Raw genomic sequence first — 21,697 nt, forward strand, 5'->3', positions numbered from 1 at the left:
ACTGGGACACCCAGACAGCAGATCTAACAGCCTAGACGGCTACTAAGTGACTGACACGCAGGTAGCACACACAGCGTGGACACGCTGAATGAAGGGATGGTTCACGTCCTGCACAGGACACATGGGGACAGCGGGATATGTCATCACACCACTCAGAACAGCACACAATTTAAAACTTATGAATGTGTATTTCTGGAGTTTTCCGTTTCATATTTTCGGACTGTGGTTGATGGCAGGTAATTGAAACCATGAAGAGCGAAACCCTGTTGAATAAGGGGGAATGACTGTACTTATACACATGCAAACTACCCTTATTACTTAGGTTATCCACTACAGCATCGTTTGTAGTATCCACTGCTGTAGGAGACTAATCAGAGTTATAGTATATTCATACAATGGACTAGTACATAGCCATGAAGTAACAAAAAAAGAGGAAGCCCTCTGTGTGTCAGTATGAAAAAATTCCCAGGTTACTGACTAAAATAAAAAATGTGTACATTATACTAACAACTGTACTTAAAAGCGAGGGAGACTGTATATTCGCTTTTGCTTCTGTTTATGTTAATATTCATTACTATTAAACATGTCTGGAAAGAGGAGAGAGTGGGAATTTGCTGGATGGGGATAGAAGTGGGAAAGAGACTTTTCACTGTTTATCTTTATACACTTGTGGATTTCTGAACCACATGAATGTAATATCTATTCCCAAATTAAACTATTTTTATAAGGTATTATAATAGGATTTAATGTAATATTGGGTTATTACACTATTTCTTTAAAAGGTATTACAAAAAGGGACCAGGTTTTGAAATGTAAGAAAGAGGTAACGTACTCAGCCTCCTTTGCTTCTTTAATCTCACTAACCCACACGTCGAGTACAGGGCATGGCAAGCCACCGTCCCTGTCTGCTCCACTTGGCTCCTGCAGAAATTCTGCTTCCAAGTCATCAGGCTCTGCACGGCAAAAACATAACAAGAAACAGGTCTCAAAGCAAAATCCATTTAGAGAAAATGGAATAAACCTCCTATAAGTTATCATACCTAGTTTTAGGCTAAAGTATTAATAGTAATTACATCGAAAAATTTAATATTTTATCTATAGATCTTTAATCTTACTGTGTTGACTCTCTAGTTGTTTCTGAAATAACAGACTTTTCCTTTTGCATTTTCACTGCAATAAAAATACCCCAAAGAAATACAGTACACTATATTTTGATTATTATAAAAAATTTTCTCTTCATTAAAATTTCAGTAATATGTAAATTGCTTTCTAGAAGGTATAAAAACTAGTTTAAAGAATAACACTATCTGTGGTTAGAAATATGGAAGGGGAGAAGATATCACTGATTAGAAGGGGAGAAGATATCACTGATTAGTAACTGACGGGAAAGTTCAATCATCAAAAAAAAACAAACAAAAAACACCAAACACCCCATTACCCAGACTTTTACAATGATATTGAGAACATAATTGGAGTGCACTAAATCTGTTTTCCTAGACTCTCAGACAATTAACAACCAGGGTACTACCTCTGTTTTCTGGCAGTGGCTCATTTTTCATCTGGGTGATAGTTCCTGGAAGTAAGTAGTAATGAGAAACGGTTTCTGTCTTCATTTGTTAACTTTTCTTTTTCTTCTCCAGTTCTTATTTCAGCCACCATGACCACCGCTTTTTTTCCCTAAAATCCAGATACTCTTTCCTTCTGTATTTTAAAAGTTTCCAATCAGTTGTCCAGTTTAGAAAGATGATTGGTATTGTACCAATCTTTAAAGTTCTTATCTTTTACTCAAATGATTTTTTGGTCATGCATATGAGGTAATAAGCAATTGGGGGAGGGGGATCCTTAAAAGTTTTTTTTAATGAATATTTGTTCTCTAGCACCTTAAGCCCTATCAATATGACTCATTCTACGAACTAGATTTGTCAATGTACTGCCCATAAAGTCGAAAATATTTACTATGTGACTCTCTGTAGAAGAAGTTTGCCAACTCTTGCACTAGGCTATACAGCCTCTATTTATATGCCTAACAGGGTTTTTCTTTGTTTTTTTTTAAGAAAAGGCGTAAGGTACATGTTAACTATGATTCTAATGAATAAGACTATTTAAGTAACCATGAAGTTACTATGGTGAATTAAAGACAACCACACATGAAGCAAGGTGTCCAGCGTTCCTCTCATTTAGAGGGGACTCTGTTGCCCCTCTCCTTGAGTTTGCCCCGGCAGTGAGATCGCCTGGACCAGCTGAGTACAGCTGGAGTCTTGCAAGCCAATTCCACGGCCAGCCTTGAAGGAAACTGGCAGCTTCCACCTTGGAATCTGGAAGCCTAAGCCACATGAAAGAAGTTTAACGATCCTGCAAAGACCACATGGCAAGGCCCTGACACTAAGCTAAGGGGCGGGACCCAGCGGAACAGGCCCAGCCAAGTGCTGCCGAGATGCCACAAGTGGGAGTGACACCATCTCCCACCCTCCAAGGAGGCACAGCTGACAGCTCAACATCACTGAGCGATGCCAGCTGATGCCACAAGGAGGAGGAGAACCTTCCCAATTCCTTATGCACAAAAGTGTGAGATAAAACAGTTCTTTTAAGTCACTGAGTTTGGGGAGCAATCTGCTTTGCAGCACTAGATAAGGAAGACAGAATTTCGTATCTGAAGGTGGGGTGCTGCCATGACAAAGCTTCTACAAGTACAAGCGGCTTCTACAAGTACAAGTGGCTTCTACGTGGGGAGGTGGGAGCCCTGTGAGACGTCAGACCACCCCGCTGCTGGAAAGAGTGCACAGAAAGGCCTGGAGCCCGCATGAAGAGGAAGGGGCGAGCCGGGCCCAGCCTCTGAGCTGTACCTGTCAGGACACCAGGTAAGCCCTCTCGGACCCATGAGACCAGGTAATCACAGAGACAAGAGCACACGGATTAGAAAAGCACATGGCTGAGCCAGGTCTTGACTCAATTCCCAACACACAAAATCAGGAGACAGAGTAAAATGGCTGTTCTTTTAACACTAGGTTTTGGGGTGTTTTGCTATGTGGCGATAAAAAAAAAAAAAGACCAGTTACTAGAAAAAAGAGTGAACTTAATTTGAGATGAATCACCCAAACATATATACATATTTTGAAGATCCATTTATAAAGAAGACATTACAGTATTACTACATCAAGTCAATCTCATTTTGCCCCATTAAAACATACCATCCGGGCTTCCCTGGTGGCGCAATGGTTGGGAGTCCGCCTGCCAATGCAGGGGACGCGGGTTCGAGCCCTGGTCTGGGAAGATCCCACATGCCGCGGAGCAGCTGGGCCCGTGAGCCACAACTACTGAGCCTGCGCGTCTGGAGCCTGTGCTCCGCAACAACAGAGGCCGCGATGGTGAGAGGCCCGCGCACCGCGATGAAGAGTGGCCCCCGCTCGCCGCAACTAGAGAAAGCCCTCGCACAGAAACGAAGACCCAACACAGCCATAAATAAAATAAATAAATAAATAATTAATTAATTAAAAAAAAAAAAAAAAAAAAACATACCATCCAAATTTCCTTCTGGTCTCAATGCCGTCTGTGGAGATGGCTCACTAAAGTTTGGACTGTTTGTCTCAGCAGAAGAATCAACAGTAGCTGATGGGTTCATTTCAGGTGAAATACATTTTATTTTTTCTTCTCCAGTAATTAAGGGTTTGCACTCCTCCCCTTGAGGAGAAATCTCTGAAACAACAAAAAGATGACAATTCATGCTACGTTCTCAAAGTGACTTGAATTTTATCTGTAACAGCACTTAGAACAAAGTTCATTATTACAGCAGGTAATTACTGGGTAAGTTCTGTAATGTACTAGAAATGAATAAACGATTACGGCACATGATAGCCACACTTAATTCAAATTGGAAAGGCATTTTTGTTATAAAGACATTGTTTTTCAGGCTTTTCAGATCAGTTAGAAAAATGTTTGCCTTTACTTAAAATCACAGCTCTCATTAAATTTAAAAGTGAGATAGTACTAAAACTCACTTGACAAGTATTCTGGACTTAGACATTTCAGCATTAAAGCAAGTTAGTACACATCAGTGTACTAACCTTTTTGAAGGTCTGACACCTAGTTTAATAGCTAATTTAGCGTGTCTGGGTGGTGTTCTCCACATGAGCACCCAGTGATACCGCTGCTCTAGTACCTAGTTCTCTACAGCAATATATATTCCCCTCTAAGCTCTGTGCCTCATCTGTAATCACTGATGACAAGCATGACTATGAAGCATGACCAAACTGTACAACTGAATAGGATATTTTTCTAAAACTATGGTGAAATACACATGTGATATGGTTGACCCGCATGACTTTTCTATTTGCTGGGATTGGGTCTGCATTATGCCCATGGATAGACATTTTAATGATTATGAATTATAAAAATCCCTTAAAATAAAAAAATTTAAAATCAAAAATTTCCCATGGGATAGAGACATATTTCAGTGTCAAGCATAAAGATTCTTAAATATACAGAATTAGGTTACACCATTCATATGTGTGTGATTTTGTAATAATACTCTCAAATTAATAAAAAGAGATTTCAATTTCTACCATTGTTGTATGAATATAATTTTATTTTTTAATAACCACACTCATGTATGGTTTTGATTATCCCAGTTGAGTTACTGTGTATGTATGCACAGGAATGTTTTGTTCAAATATATTTTTGAATTTTCAATAATCATAAATCAAATCTTACCTTTATGTATAAAACCCTTTATGTAATATAAAATGTATAATATTATACATAACATTCAGAATACGATTATTTTGACATGTTGGTTTGTATTTTTAATGTCCCAGTTGCAGTATTTAATTATTTGAAACAGACTGAAACTTGGTAACAGTCAATAAAGCTAAAAAAACCAAGTGGTAAAAAAAATAAACAAACAAAAATAAATTTCTAAGGTGGCTAACATACATTTCTAAGGTGGCTTACTTGCCTTTTCCTTTAGATGAAACTTTTACATATATATATAAATGTCAGAATGATATATTTATGTCAAAATGATATTTTTAAAATTATGAACTAACCGTTTTTGTGTGTTTCTGGTAATTGATCAGAGACTTCCCATACTTTAAACTGACACCAGGAGAGGTTGGATTCAGCTCAGAACAGCTGAGTGCAGTTACCTGGAAGATGCCCAGGTCAGTCCCGTCCATTCCTTGGAGAAGCTCCTTTCCAGCTCACTACTGGGAACTCCCCTAACACCCATTCTGTCTTAGCTAATCTGCTGGACTTCTGGCTACACCAGTAAGCCTTCCTGTATCTATCTGGGCTGGTCAGTACATCTCCATGACGTTTTCTTCCCCCTCCCTCAGTCACTCCAATGCTCACATCTCGGAGATCCTGTCATTCAGTACAGCTCCTCAAAAAGTTCACTGTTAAATACCCCACCTTGTAATTCCCAACATCCTGTGTTTCCACTCACCTCCCTCTACTACCCCAACTCTAAAGAATGTTACCCGACCGGGACCTAAAATGCACTGATCCTATCATGGTTTCTCTCCCCATCGTCCACATTAAAATCCATCTACAGCCCATCATTAAAAACATTCTCTTCCATACGTCCTCAACTCACGGTATTCACGGCAAAACCCCAACTCCACATCAGTTCCATCTTCTGCCTGCCATGTCTGAACACATGTGGCTGGAACAGTTGGAGAAGAACACAGAGCCTTGCTCCCTGGTCCCAACTTCAATTCATCATCACTGAAGTCAGGTGGGGCCTTGGTGTTGCCCACGTCCTTCTGTAACACTGGGCTGGCAGGCACTGCCCGGTTCAGTTAACTCCTTAGGAAACACAGCTGCGCACACGTGCTTGTGAGCTGCTTTACCTCTTACTTCTTCCTGACCCATGAGAACAAAACTACAGTGCTGCCCAGGTTCTGGAACATCTTCCCTTCACCAAGCCTCATCAACAATGCGACAGTGGCAGAGGTCACATCTGTGCTCTGCTCATTCAGTCTAAGTGTTCTGCTATAAAATAATGTCTATTAAAACCAGGAACAAGGATGCCAGACAGCACTATGATTACTGAAGATTGCTCTGGAGGGTCTAACAAATGCAGTGAGACGGAAAGGGAATAATCAAATAAATACTAGACAAAAAAACCTATTTCTTATTACTGATGAGATAATCTGCACGTTTATAAGATTTACGATGTCAAAGAAAAAAACTTAATAGATTTAATGAAATAATTCAGTAAGGAGTCTGGCTATAAAATTTTACATAGCTGGGTAATAGAAAGAATAGCTTTATTTTAACTAGAAATAACAACCTAGGGAAATGGAAAAAATACATCATCTATATTATAATAAAGACAAAAATATACCCATTGTATAAAAATAAATTTACCAAAAAAGCTTTTAGAACTTAAATGAACAAAACAAAATGTTACTGAAAAACACAGAACAAGACTGGTGCAAAAAGAAAGACATACTTAAATTCTCGAAATAAAAAAAATTCCAAAAATCATGGGGACTTCCCTGGTGGTCCAGTGGTTAAGACTTCGCCTTCCAATACAGGCAGTGAGGGTTCGATCCCTGGTCGGGGAACTAAGATCCCACATGCCGCGGGGTGCAGCCAAAAATTTAAAGAAAAAAAAATGCCAAAAATCAATATACAAATTTAATACAATTCTAATCATAATACTCAATTAGATAAAGTGAACTTAAAATTCCTTTGAAATAATAATTGTCTAAAAACAACCAAGGACGGGACTTCCCTGGTGGTGCAGTGGTTAAGCGTCCACCTGCCAATGCAGGGGACACGGGTTCGAGCCCTGGTCCGGGAAGATCCCACATGCTGCAGAGCACAACTAAGCCCGTGCACCACAACTACTGAGTCTGGGCTCTAGAGCCTGTAAGCCACATCTACTGAGCCCACGTGCTACAACTACTGAAGCCCATGTGCCTAGAGCCCGTGCTCCACAACAAGAGAAGCCACCGCAGTGAAGAGTAGCCCCTGCTCGCCGCAGCTAGAGAAAGCCTGCGCACAGCAACAAAGACCCAACACAGCCAAAAATAAATAAATAAATAACTTAATTAATTTAAAAAATGCTACTATAAAAAAAATAAAATAAAAACAACCAAGGAAAATATTTTAGAATTCCAGCTAGGTTAAAGATTATATACATATATGCATGCACATGTGTACACATGTCTGTTATCTATCTATCTAATCCAAAGATTTGCCAAATTTTTCACCCAATAAAGGAAGTTCAGAAGATATAAATAAAAGATATACTTGCATGAACATTTTAAAAAAAGAAAAAAAAAACTCTGTATAGCCAAAAATATCATAAAAATAAGTGAAACAGCAGAGGGTGGAAAGAAACTGTGATGATATACTAGATAAAGGTTATTTATACCAGATTAAAAATTCACAAGAAAAAAAACTGGAAATGTAATATAAAAAAGGCAAAGAATATACACACAATTTACCGAGAAGCAAATCAAAATGGCCAAAAGACTGTGATATGATGAAATTCACTCACAATCAGAAAATCACAAATGGAATCTTAACTTGTAAGATTGGTAACAATGAAAAAAAAGTGATAATATTGACAAGGCCTGCTTAATATTTGAAAATCAATCAATGTTATTTGTTACATTAATATAATCAAGGAGAAAAATCATACAATCATCTTAATTAAGTCAGAAAAAGGGTGAGATAAAATTTAATGACTCTTTATAAAGTAAGACTAGAAGGGAATTCCTTAATCTGAAAATGGGTATTTTCAAAAAAGACTTGAGTTAACATGATACATTTTACTCCCTTGAATCAAGAACATGACCCTTCTATTCAACATTCTACTAAATGGCATTTTTTGAAGAGAAGTTGTTAATTTTATTATAGTCCAATTTATTCAGTCCTCTTCTTCACAGTTGGCATTTTTAAGGACAAGTTTAAATGGACAAGCCACTAAAAGACAAAATATATTTACAACACATGTAACTAACAAAAGGCTTCTATCCAGAATATACAAAGAACTCCTAAAAACCAAAGGGAAACCAACATAATGGAAACATAGGCAAGACACTTGAATAGGCACTTCAGAAAAGAGCATATTCATCTTAGTAAGAAATTTTTGGATATGACACCAAAGCACAAACAAAAACAAAACAAAACGGTGGGTCCACATGAGTAAAAGCTTGTGCACAGCAAAGGAAAAAATCAACAAAATAAAGAGGTAACCTATGGAATGGGAGAAAATATTTGCAAATTATATATCTGATAACAGGTTAACATCTAAAATATTTAAGTAACTCAAACAACTCAACAGCAAAAAGATGGACATATTAAATTTTTTTTGCCATTATTAATGACAGCAATTTAAAAATCGGCAAAGGAACTCAATAGACATTTTTCAAAAGAAGACATATAAATGGCTAACAGATATATGAAAAGGTGGCTCAACATCACTAATAATCAGGGAAATGCAAATCAAAACCACAGTGAGAGATCATCTCACTCTTGTTAATACAGCTATTATCAAAAAGAGAAGAGATGACAAATACTGATGAGAATGTGGAGAAAAGGAAACCCTTGTGCACTGTTAGTGGGAATGTAAATTGGTGCAGCCACTATGGAGAACAGTACTGAGGTTCCTCAAAAATCTAAAAATAGAACTACCATATGATCCAGCAATTCCACTTCTGAGTATTTATCCAAAGGAAATTAAATCAGTACCTTGACGAGGTATCTGTACTCCTATGTTCACTGCAGCATTATTCACAGTAGCCAAGACATGGAAACAACCTAAGTGTCAATGAATGAATAAAGAAAATGTGGTATATATATACACAGTGGAATATTACTCAGCCTTAAGCATGAAGGAAATCCTTGGAAGATACTATTCTAAGTGAAATAAGTCAGACACAAAAAGACAAACACTGCATGATATTACGTATAACTGGAATCTAAAAAAGTCAAACTCAGAAACAGACAGTAGAATGGTGGTTGCCAGGGGCTGGGAGGTGGGAAAAATGCAGAGATGTTGGCAAAGGGTACAAATCTTCAGTCATAAGATGCATAAACTTCTAGAGATCGAATACACAGCATGGTTAATTACAGTTGCCAATAATGTACAGTACACTTGAAATTTGGTAAGAAAGTAAATCTCAAGTGTTCGCATCACACACACAAAATGCTAACTATGTGAGGTGACGGGCATGTTCATTGGCTTGATCGTGGTGATACACGAGGTATACTTATGACAAGACACCATGTTGTAAACCTTAAACATATATAATTTTTAAAATTTGTCAATCATAACTCAATAAAGCTGGAAAAAGAATTAAAAGCCATATGAATGGCTATTTTACTCTGGATGCAACCTGTTCCCACGGCCACACCCAGCTGCAAAAGGAAGCTGGGAAATGATGTCTCTGCCTGGGCAGCCATGCGCCAACCCAAATCCGAAGTGGGCGTGGGGGCATGGGGAGAGGCTAGCACTAAAAAGGAAGGAGGGAGGAGTGGACACCGCAGGACAGCAGCGATTTCTGACACACACACACACACACACACACACACCATGTCCCACAGATGCCAGTAAAATGGGGGAATATATCAAGAAAAAAGAAGCCATGGACTCCAGACAATAAGAGATCTAACATCAGGACAGATCTAACATCAGGACAATAAGAGATCTAACGTCAGGACAGGTTAGGGGAGAGGCCAGGATGGCATCTCTCCAGCAGGTCACAGGAAAAACTCGTCTGGTTTGGAGCCGGTCAGAGGGGATTCCGAAGAAATGGTTCCAAGATTAGACCCATATACTACCTAATGTATCTGGATGATCTGAGAAGAGATAAACATATCTAGGGAAGAGTCTGGCAACAAACTAGAAATAAGTTTGTGAAAAACAATGCAATTATTCACTAAAGGGAAAACAAAATATTGTGCAAGAAAGAAAAGTAGTCATGGTACAACTACCGCAGCTTTGATTAGAATATACATGGTCAAAGTAATACCAACACTGTACGATGATTTCACCAAAATTACAAGTAAATTTGGAGGATCTGGGGATAGGAAGTACAGTTGTATATGGTGAGATCAGGGGAAAAAAAACAGATGGAGGAAAGGCAGCTAAATTCTTCTCTTCCAAAGTAGGAAGTCCATAGATAATGTCTAAAACTAAAATAATAATAATAATAATAATAAACACTTTTAAAAATCAAGAAGTAATAGTATAGGTATATGATTTATAATTATGTTGATAAATAAGAAAACAAATAGTTAAAAGAACTGAAAGTGGCTGACTTTGGGAAGCAGAAAATAAGGTGACGAGTGATGTCTAGGAACTGCAGTTTTTCGTAAAAGACTTCCAGAGCTACTTGGCATTTTTAATTATGTGTACAGATAACTTTTATAACAAGAGAACTAGATTTTTAAATAAAAACAAAATTTATGTGATTAACAGGAACATAATCTCTAGGTAGCAAGGTTCTAGGTAATTTCAATTTTCTACAGCACAGTTTTTGGTATTTTCTAAGGTTTTACAATGAAAATATACTATTGTAGTCAAGGGGAAAAAAAGTTAGTTTAAAAAAATGTAGGGACTTGTTTTCCTGGCCATGACAATTTAACTCATATTGGATTAATTGCCCACTGAAAATAAATATCAATGATGAACAACAACAAAAAATATTTAAAAAGCCGTTTGGAAGCACTGGAGAGTAAGTGATGCAGGCAGGGTGCACTGGGCCACGACGGAGAGCAACAAACACTAGGATGAGCTCCACTCCATCCCAGCTTCCCTGCGGGCACTTCCTAAGTCCAGCACGGGCAGGAGGCAAGTCTTACTGGGCTAATAAGTCTGCGGCTACAAAGTGACCCAGACTGCAAGGAAAAAATCACCAAAAAGTTCCCCTCAGCACAACAAAAAATCCCCTCTATTTTCGGCTAACTCCTAAACTATGCATTCATTCACAAGCAACACTCTGGGAAAGCCAGCATAAATCAGCAACCAGGAGGGTGATGTGCTGGGCAAAGATGAGCAGCTGGATGGTGCTGGTAGGGAGAGTAGAGGTCAGGTCCCAGGAATGCGGAGGGCATGGTGAACAAACATCATCAGCACTGAGAGGAGGTCTCAGACAGATCAAGGCGTAGGAACAAGGGCTACCGCTTGGAAACAAACAGGCCACAGCTAACTTCAACAGTATCAAGGTCATCTGCTGGCATTATTTAGTTTTAAGAAGAAAACTTAATCTTCTTTGAAGAAAGATAACATTACCCAGAGGCTATTAAATTTTTCATCCACAATGTCTGGCATCCAATCAAATACTGTAAAACTCAGGTACAAAAATTCTAACCTGCACTGTGGTTTGGTATAGCCTACAAGTTATGAAAAACGTTTACATTTTTAAGGGCTGTAGAAAATTTTTAAAACAAGAAGAATATGTATATATGGGCTCACAAAGCCTAGAATATTTACAATCTAACAATTTATAGAAAAAGTTCACTGCTCTATGTTATAAAGCATGGTTTATAACAAAGAAACAGGAAAAAGTGACTGAAAACCAAGAAAAAGAGACAACAGAAATAGAACAGATCTAGCTAACAACAGAAACAGATCTAGATGACTCAGTTATGAGATTTATCAAGGAGGGACCTTAAAATAAGTGATTAATATGGTCAAGAAAATAGAGATGGGCCAAATGGACAAATCCATGAATACTTTCAACAGAAAACTGTAATCTATAAAAAATATGAAATGGACATCCTAGAACTGAAAAACACAGTATCATATTAGGAACCCACTGGATTTAACAGGTTAGAGAGAGCAGAAGACAGAATCAGTGAAATGCTAAAGGGCTCAACAGATTTAAACAGACTGAAGCAAAAGGGAGAAAATGTAAAAAAGCAGAACAGAGCACAGAAGACATATGTGACAAACTCAAACGGTCGAATATATGTAACTGGAGTCCAAAATGAGGAAGAGCAAATGGGCAGAAGCAATACAGGAGGACCTATGCACATAATTTTCCCCAAACTCAAAAAAGATACCAATCTCCAGGTTTAGGAAGCTGAGAAAGCCCAAAGCAGGTTAAAAGCACAGGAAACTCTACCTAGGCATATCCTGGTAAAACTGCTGAAAATCAAAGAGAAACTACTAGATCAGCTAAGAGAGAAACATATATTGCTTTCAAACAAACAAAAATAAGACATAAAACTGACCTCATTATGGATACCAGAAGAAAATGTAACGACACCTTTAAAGTGCAAAAAACAAAATGAAATAAAGCAAAAACAAACCAACCCCCCACCTCCATCTACCTAGAGTTTAATACCCAGTGATAATACTCCTTAAAACTGGAGGTGAAATAAAATCTTTTCAGACAAACAAAAGCTGACAGAATTTATGAAGAGCAGATCTGCACTACAGGAAATACTAAAGGAAGTTCTTTACACTAAAAGAAAAAGATATCAAATGGAAGTGTGTGACTTCAGGAAAGAATAAAGAGCACTGTAAAGAATAAAATATGGGTAAATGTAAAAAAATATTGATTGTTTAGCATAATAACAACAGTAATAATGATGATGCCTTATGAGCTGTATAAGATATAAAAATAAAATATATAATCATAGTGGCATAAAGGGTTTAGAGGGGAATAAATAGAATAATATTGGTAAAAGGACTGTGCATGGTTTGAGAAGGGATATAAATACTAACTTTAGGTATATATAAATGAGCATTATGGTAGAATTAAGCAAGGATGCAAATTGTAATCTTTAGGACCATGACAAAGGGCAAATGAAAAATGTACAATTAAAAACAAATAGAAGGACTTCCCTGGTGGTGCAGTGGTTAAGGATCTGCCTGCCAATGCCGGGGACATGGGTTCGAGCCCTGGTCTGGGAAGATCCCTCATGCCGCGGAGCAACTAAGCCCGTGCGCCATAAATACTGAGCCTGCGCTCTAGAGCCCACGAGCCACAACTACTGAGCCCACGCGACGCAACTACTGAAGCCCGCATGCCTAGAGCCTGTGCTCTGCAACAAGAGAAGCCACCGCAATGAGAAGCCCATGCACCGCAACAAAGAGTAGCCCCCGCTTGCCGCAACTAGAGAAAGCCCACACGCAGCAACGAAGACCCAACACAGCCAAAAATAAATAAATAAATAAATTTATAAAAAAACAAAACAAACAAAAAAAACCAAATAGAAGATAAAAATGAAATGTTTGATTAATCCAAAAGGAGGAGTGAAAATAATGAAAGGAAAAAAACAATAAAGAAACAAAGAACAGATGGGACAAATAAAAAACATATAGGGACAAACATATACATAGGCTAAATCAAAGCAAATCAGTAATTACATTATATGTAAATAAATTAAACTCTCTGAAAAAAAGACAAAGACTGTGGGGCTGGATTTCAGATAAGAGACACACTTAAACATAAGGAGTCAGAGAAAATGAAAGAAAAGGCTACAGAAAAAGATATACTAAGGAAACATTAACCAAAAGAATGCTTGCTGGTGTAGCTCTGTAATAGGACATAAAGCAGCCTTTAAAGGAAGTAATGTTACTAGAGATAAAAGTGGACATGTCATAGCAATAAAGGGTCAGTGCAGCAGAAAGATGCACAAAGTGACCAGTGCAATGATCTAAACACTTTAAGGCAACAACTTAAGTTGCTATGCACTAAATAACTTAGCTTCAAAGCATAAATATCAAAAACTGATAGACTTAAAAGGAAAAAATGTAAAAATCCACACATACACTTGGAGATATTAATGCTCTTCACTCAGTACCTGATACAACAAGCAGACAAGTAATCAGTTAAAAATACAGGAGATTTGAACATCATGATTAAACAACACAGAATATATTGGGTGGGCCAAAAGGTTCGTTCATTTTTTTCCCGTAAGATGGCTCTAGTAGCACTTAGTTGTCTTTAACTTCATTCGAAACAATTTTGTTAGATTGCATGCGACAGCTACCATATCAGCGTGCATTTAAAAAAAAGACCTACATTGACAGATGAATGGATAAAGAAGATGTGGCACATGTATACAATGGAATATTACTCAGCCATAAAAAGAAACAAAATTGAGTTATTTGTAGTGAGGTGGACGGACCTAAAGTCTGTCATACAGAGTGAAGTAAGTCAGAAAGAGAAAAACAAATACCGTATTCTAACACATACATATGCAATCTAAAAAAAACCCCAAAGAACCTAGGGGCAGGACAGGAATAAAGATGCAGATGTAGAGAATGGACTTGAGGACATGGGGAGGGGGAAGGGTAAGCTGGGACAAAGTGAGAGAGTAGCACTGACATATACACACTACCAAATGTAAAATATATAGCTAGTGGGAAGCAGCCACATAGCACAGGGAGATCAGCTCAGTGCTTTGTGTCCACCTAGAGGGGTGGGATAGGGAGGGTGGGAGGGAGACGCAAGAGGGAGGGGATATGGGGATATATGTATCCATATAGCTGATTCACTTTGTTATACAGCAGCAACTAACACAACATTGTAAAGCAATTACACTCCAATAAAGATGTTTAAAAAATTCAACTCCACAAGCATTACTCAAGCAAAAAAATAAATAAATAAAATAAATAAATAAAAAATAAAAAGACTTAACAAAATTGGTGAATTTTTGTGTAGCCATTTTAATATTGAAGATGGAAGAAAAAAAGCAACATTTTCAGCATATTATGCTTTATTATTTCAAGAAAGGTAAAAACACAACTGAAATGCAAAAAAAGATTTGTGCAGTGTATGGAGAAGGTGCTGTGACTGATCGAACGTGTCAAAAGTGGTTTGCGAAGTTTCGTGCTGGAGATTTCTCGCTGGACAATGCTCCACGGTCGGGTAGACCAGTTGAAGTTGATAGCGATCAAATCGAGACATTAATTGAGAACAATCAATGTTATACCACGCAGGAGATAGCAGACATACTCAAAATATCCAAATCAAGCACTGAAAATCATTTGCACCAGCTTGGTTATGTGAACTGCTTCGATGTTTGGGTTCCATGTAAGTTAAGCTAAAAAAACCCTTCTTGACCATATTTCCACATGAGATTCTCTACTTAAACGTAACGAAAATGTTCCGTTTTTAAAACAAATTGTGACGGGCAATGACAAGTGGATACTGTACAACAATGTGGAACAGAATAGATCGTGGGGAAAGTGAAATGAACCACCACCAACCACACCAAAGGCAGGTCTTCATCCAAAGAAGGTGATGTTGCGTATACGGTGGGATTGGAAGGGAGTCCTCTATTCTGAGATCCTTCCAGAAAACCAAACGATTAATTCCAACAAGTACTGCCCCCAATTAGACCAACTGAAAGCAGCACTCGACAAAAAGCGCCCAGAATTAATCAACAGAAAACGCATAATCTTCCATCAGAATAATGCAAGACTGCATGTTTCTTTGATGACCAGGCAAAAACTGTTACAGCTTGGTTGGGAAATTCTCATTCATGTGCCATATTCACCAGGCATTGCACCTTTGGATTTACATTTATTTCGGTCTTTACAGAATTCTCATAATGAAAAAAATTTCAATTCCCTGGAAAACTGTAAAAGGCACCTGGAACAGTCCTTTGCCCAAAAAGATAAAAAGTTTTGGGAACATGGAATTATGAAGTTGCCTGAAAAACGGCAGAAGGTAGTGGAACAAAAGGGTGAATAGGTTGTTCAATAAAACTCTTGGCGAAAATGAAAAATGTGTCTTTTATTTTTATGTAAAAACCGAAGACAATTTTTGGCCAACCCAATACATACATAAATACAGTAACTGTGAAATACATATTCCTTTCAAATGCATATGAAACATTTACAAAAGAGACCATAAGCTGGGCAAGAAAGCAAGCACCAAACATGTCAAAGGACTGAAATCATGTACACTATGATGTTCTATAACCACAACACAGGGTACAAAGCAACAACAGAAAGATAACTAGAGAAACCCCAAAATGTTAGGAAATTAAATGCAAAACACTTGCAAATGGTCCACTGACACAAAAGAAATCACAATATAAATTAAATTTATGATTTAAATCTTCCCACAGAGAAAATACCAAGTCCAGATGGCTTCACAGGTGAATTCTTCCAAATACTTAAGGAAAAAATAATACTAATCTTTCACAAAGTATTCCAGAATATAGTCAAAATGGGAATGTTTCTGTCAATAATAAATGCTGCCTGCCATATCGATAAACAAAGTAAGCCATCACATTACAGCTGCCCCAAAGGTGAGCCCTGAGGGGACTCAGGTTAGAAACAGGATGCCCCCCCATCAAACAGTCACTGCTGCAGCCACTCCCCATCCCCCTCCGCCCCCCTCCCCAATGGTGCACCCTGAGGGGACTCAGGACGAGAAAACACAGGATTCCGGCCCCGCACAGCTGAGGCGCATATCGAAAGGTAAATATCAAAAATAATTATTTCAGTGAGCCCAGACTCTTGCATCTTCCCATACATAGAAGAGTGCTGAATTCCTTAACTTGAGATGTCTGGTTTTCTCGAATTAACAGCAATCTTTTGAAGTTCTGACTACCTAGTGTTTGTTCCAAAAACCCCTATATATCCTAGCTCCTCTATTACCTCTTTGGAGCAGCCCCTCAGAGCTGTCTGAGATGCTGTGTCCTGGGTTTAAGTCCTCAGTTTGGTTCACCAAATAAAACATAATTCTCAACTTTTAGGTTGTGCATTTTTTTTTCAGTCGACATTTCCCACCTTGTTTCATAAGTCAGGCAAACCTTAATTCCAAACCACCATAAGCACTTTACAAAAAAGGAAAATTATAGGCAAACTTCCCTCATGAATTATTTTCTTGGGTAGAGAGTTATAGGTGTTACATGTTAAGAAGGGAAGAATAGTCAAATTGAACAAAAATTTTTAGAGCAACACCATCCATGGATTAAATATTTAAAGCCAAATAGAGAAATTCTGGCAAGATAGCAAAGAACATAGTTTTTTTTTGGTTTTTGTTTTATTTTTTTAAATTTCCCTGAACCCCCCCACAAAACAGACAAAACCAAGAGAACCAAACGCCCACAAATAACATCTAAAGCAAATCTAGGTGACCTCATAGCCCCCAAAACACATGTGAAAAGGGACAAATCACAGTCAGCTCCAGACTTAGGTGGCAATAGCATCTGTGCAAAAGAAAGCAGAGGGAAACAATGGGGCACCCGACAGACCCCAGATCAGGAGAACCCCAAAAAGCCAGCAAGTATTCACAGGCAAGCACGATTGGCCAATATAAGGAGGGTAGCCAAAACAGGAAGTGTTTTTACACATTCCAATTTTCATTTAAAATGAAGGACCAATGGAGAAGTCAAAAAGGGCGGGGCAGTCTGCTCCTAAGAATTCTCGAAACTAACCACCTGAAGCGCCCTTTGAGATCAAAGCCCCACACTGAGGAGAAATTGCTGGAAAGAAAATCCAAATTGATCTGTGCAGGGATAACAGAAACAAAGGACAGAGAAAAGAGGGGGAAAGGAGCAAAGACAGAAGAGCTCAGACTCTACGAGGCCATGGTTTTTAAACATGCCATAAAAATAACAGAAGAGGAAGCTCAAGTTATAAAGTTAGAAAAGCTATTTTTACCCACTCTTCCTTCCTAAAATTTTAGCAAATCTAATTTCACATGAAAATAAGTAACATAAAAGGATCATTGTTAAATTCTATACAAAGTTACTGTCAGGAAAAAAAAAAAAAAGAATAAGAAGTAGAATAGAGGGACTTCTCCAGCGGCACAGTGGATAAGACTCTGTGCTCCCATTGCAGGGGGCCAGGGTTCGATCCTTGGTCAGGGAACTAGATCCCACATGCATGCCGCAACTAAGAGTTTGTATGCCGCAACTAAGGAGGCCTGGAGCCACAACTAAGGAGCCGGCCTGCTGCAACAAAGAGCCGGTGCAACCAAATTAATTAATTAATTTAAAAAAAAAAAAGAAGAAGAAGAAATAGAATAATGTCCCCATAGATGTGTTTCCCAACTTTGGCACTATTGGGTCAGATAATTCTTTGTTTTGGGAGAACACTTGTTACAATATGCACTCTGTGTGGCTTCTCCCCACTGGATACCTACAGTAACCTTATGAGTGACAACCAAAAAGTCTCCAGACAATGCCAAGTGTCCTCTGTGGGCCAGAGATAATAAAAATCCATGAAACAAATTAAAATTATAACCTACTACTTAAAAATCAAATAGAAAAACTAGGAACATGGTAGAAGATATAAGAGAACAACATAAAAATATAAATTACAATATAATACAATTACAGTGAGAAAAGAAATCAGAAATGAGGCAGTTGATAGAGCTCAGGAAAGATTAGAAAAGAAGGAAAAAAATCTGAAAAATAAAGATTCTAGAAAAAACAAGATCATATAAGCAAAACACACAATGTCTTAAGAGATATGGAAGGTAAATAGGAGAAAAAAATTTTAATTAAAGAAAAAAATTGACAAAAAGGATTCAAGAGAAAGTGATAAGCAAAAAAGATCCAAAATATACCTAGAAGTCCCTGAAGTATACTTAAGGAACAGAACAAAGAACTCAGAAAACTATAATTCAAGAATACTTTCCTAAAAAAGACTGGAAACTACATATTAAAAAATATACCATGATGAAGAAAACTACAAAACTCTAATGAAAAAGATCAAAGAATAACTAAGCAAATGAAGAGATATTCCACGTTCATGGATAGGAAGACTCAACACTGTCAAGATGTCAGTTCTTCCCGACTTGATATATGGATTCAATGCAATTCTAATTAAAATCCCAGCAAGTTATTATGTGGATATTGACAAACTGATTCTGAAGTTTACATAAAGATGCAAAGATCCAGATTAGTCAACACAGCATTGAAGGAGAAAAACAAAGCTGGAGAAATAACACTACCCAACTTCAAGACTTACTAAAAGCTACAGTAATCAAGACAGTGTGATACTAATGAAAGAACAGCAAACAAATCAATGGAACAAGCAGAGAGCCCAGAAATATAGTCAACTAACATTTAACAAAGGAGCAAAGGCAATTCAATGGAAAAAGGACAGTCTTCTTAGCAACAAATGGTGCTGGAACAACTGGACATCCACAGGCAAATAAACAACTTTACACTCTTCACAAATATTAACTCACAATTGATTACAGACCTAAATGTAAAACTCAAAACTATAAAACTCCTGGAAGATAACATAGGAGAAAATCCAGGTGACCTTGGGTTTGGCAATGACTTTTTAGATACAATACCAAAGGCACAATCCATGAAAGACATTTAATAAGCTAATTTCATTTATCTTAAAAAAACTTTTGCTCTGTGAAAGACACTGTCAAAAGAATAAGAAGACAAGCCACAGACTGGGAGAACATATTTACAAATGAAATAAAAACAAAGGACTGTTAACCAAAACACACAAAAAACTCTCAGAACAAAAATAAGAAAACAACCCAGGACTTCCCTGCCAGCGCAGGGGACACGGGTTTGAGCCCTGGTCCAGGAGGATCCCACATGCCGCGGAGTAACTAAGCCCATGCGCCACAACTGCTGAGCCTGCGCTCTGGAGCCCACAAGCCACAGCTACTGAAGCCCACATGCCTAGAGCCCGAGCTCCGCAACAAGAGAAGCCACCGCAATGAGAAGCCCACCCACTGCAACGAAGAGCAGCCCCCACTCGCTGCAATTAGAGAAAGCCTGCGTGCAGCAACAAAGACCCAACGCAGTCAAAAATAAATAAGTACATAAATAAATTTATATAAAAAAATCCATCCTTACATAGTTACCAAAAAGAATTAAAAAAACCAAACCAAAACTAAAACAAACCCAATTAAAAAATGCGCCAGGGCTTCCCTGGTGGCGCAGTGGTTGAGAATCTGCCTGCCAATGCAGGGGACATGGGTTCGAGCCCTGGTCTGGGAAGATCCCACATGCCGTGGAGCACCTAGGCCCGTGAGCCACAATTACTGAGCCTGCGTGTCTGGAGCCTGTGCTCCGCAACAAGAGAGGCCGCGATAGTGAGAGGCCCGCGCACCGCGATGAAGAGTGGCCCCCGCTTGCCGCAACTAGAGAAAGCCCTTGCACAGAAACGAAGACCCAGCACAGCCATAAATAAATAAATAAATAAATAAAAATTAAAAAAAAATGCGCCAAAGATCTGAACAGACACCTCACCAAAGAAGATACAGAAGGCAATGAAGCCTATGAAAAGATGCTCCCCATCGTATGCCGTTATGGAACTGCAAATTAAAACAAGGTAACACCACTGCACACCTACTATGGTGGCTAAAACCCACAGCAGTGACAACAACAAATACTGCTGAACAATGTGGAGCAACAGGAACTCTCAGTCCACATGGGTGGGAACGCAAGATGGCACAGCCACTTTGGAAGACAGTTTGGTGGTTTCTTACACAACTAAATATACTCTTACACCATACAATCACAATTGGGCTCCTTGGCATATACTCAGATGAGGTGGAATCTTATGTCTACACAGAAACCTGAACACAGATGTTTACAGCAGTTTTAATCATAATTGCCAAAACCTGGAAGCAACCAAGATATTCTTCAATAGGTGAACAACCTATTAAATAACCTTTATTGACAAACTGTGGTATATCTATACAATGGAATATTATTCAGCACTAAAAAGAAATGAGCTATCAAGCCAGGAAAAGGCATGGAGAAAACTTAAATGCATACTGCTAAGTGATAGAAGTCAGTCTGAAAAGGCTACACACTGTGTGATTCCAACCATAGGACATTCTGGAAAAGGCAGAACTATGGAGACAGTATAATGATCAATGGTTGCTAGGAGTTTGGGAGAAGGAAGGGATAGTCAGGTAGAACACAGGGGTTTTTTAGGGCAGGAAACTATTCTGTATGATACTGAAATGGTGGATAAAGGTCAGTAAATACTTGTCAAACTCCACAGAAAGTACAACAGCAAGACTAAACCCCTAAGGTACACTATGGATTGGGGTGGTAATAATGTGTCAATGCGATTCATCGACTGTAACACATGCACCACTCTTGGTGGGGAGTGATGGTTAGGGAGGCTCTGCATGTGTGGAAGAAGGGGGTATATGGGAACTCTCTGTACTTGCTGCTGAATTTTGCTGTGAACCCAAAAATACTCTAAAACAAAAGTCTATGAAAAGAAACAAACAAACCAACCATGTACTAAAAACAAACAAACAAAAAACCAACAACAAAATATATTTTAAGAAATTGGATTTTAAGGAAAAAGATATCCTTTGAGTATCCAAACAAAAAGACCAAGCCATTTAAAAGGAAAAGAAAGTAAGATTGTCACCAGACTTCCTGACAGCTATGCCTTAAGTCACAATACAACAGTGTTATCCATTAAAGACATTCAAGGAAAGGAAATGTAAGTCAAGGATTTATATTTAGCCAAACCTACCTTCAAGAAGAAAGTCTTCACACAAACTTATGAACATGCAAAATCTTTGGCTGCATTGTTCACATGAGCTCCTCCTAAGGAATCTATCACAAAAGAGCTTCAACAATCAAAATGATGAAAGAGACAGTGACATAAGGATTGGAAGACTAAAGACAACACAAGTCCATCCTGTTTGTCATTTAATCCACAAAACAGTCCTAAATGACAGTGTTCCCATTCTACACACCGAGCACCTGGAAGTCAAAGTCAGAGGAATTTGCCCCATGGTTGCTGGCAAGTGATGAAACC

The 21,697-nt window shown here is 38.2% G+C and overlaps 1 protein-coding gene across 7 annotated transcripts in view; it reads right to left on the bottom strand.

Annotated features, from left to right (window-relative positions):
- NEK1 (NIMA related kinase 1) overlaps positions 1-21,697 on the bottom strand; it is a 224,020-nt gene that overhangs the window by 34,477 nt on the left and 167,846 nt on the right. For all 7 annotated transcript variants that reach the window (XM_059926738.1, XM_059926733.1, XM_059926735.1 and 4 more), the window contains 2 exons: positions 3,517-3,693; positions 833-953 (listed from right to left, as the gene is read on the bottom strand). In XM_059926738.1, coding sequence (XP_059782721.1) covers positions 833-953; positions 3,517-3,693 — 298 coding nt within the window. The remainder of the gene's footprint in view (positions 1-832; positions 954-3,516; positions 3,694-21,697) is intronic.

The sequence above is a fragment of the Balaenoptera ricei genome, chromosome 6 (genome assembly GCF_028023285.1).
Source record: "Balaenoptera ricei isolate mBalRic1 chromosome 6, mBalRic1.hap2, whole genome shotgun sequence".
Lineage (NCBI taxonomy): Eukaryota > Metazoa > Chordata > Mammalia > Artiodactyla > Balaenopteridae > Balaenoptera > Balaenoptera ricei.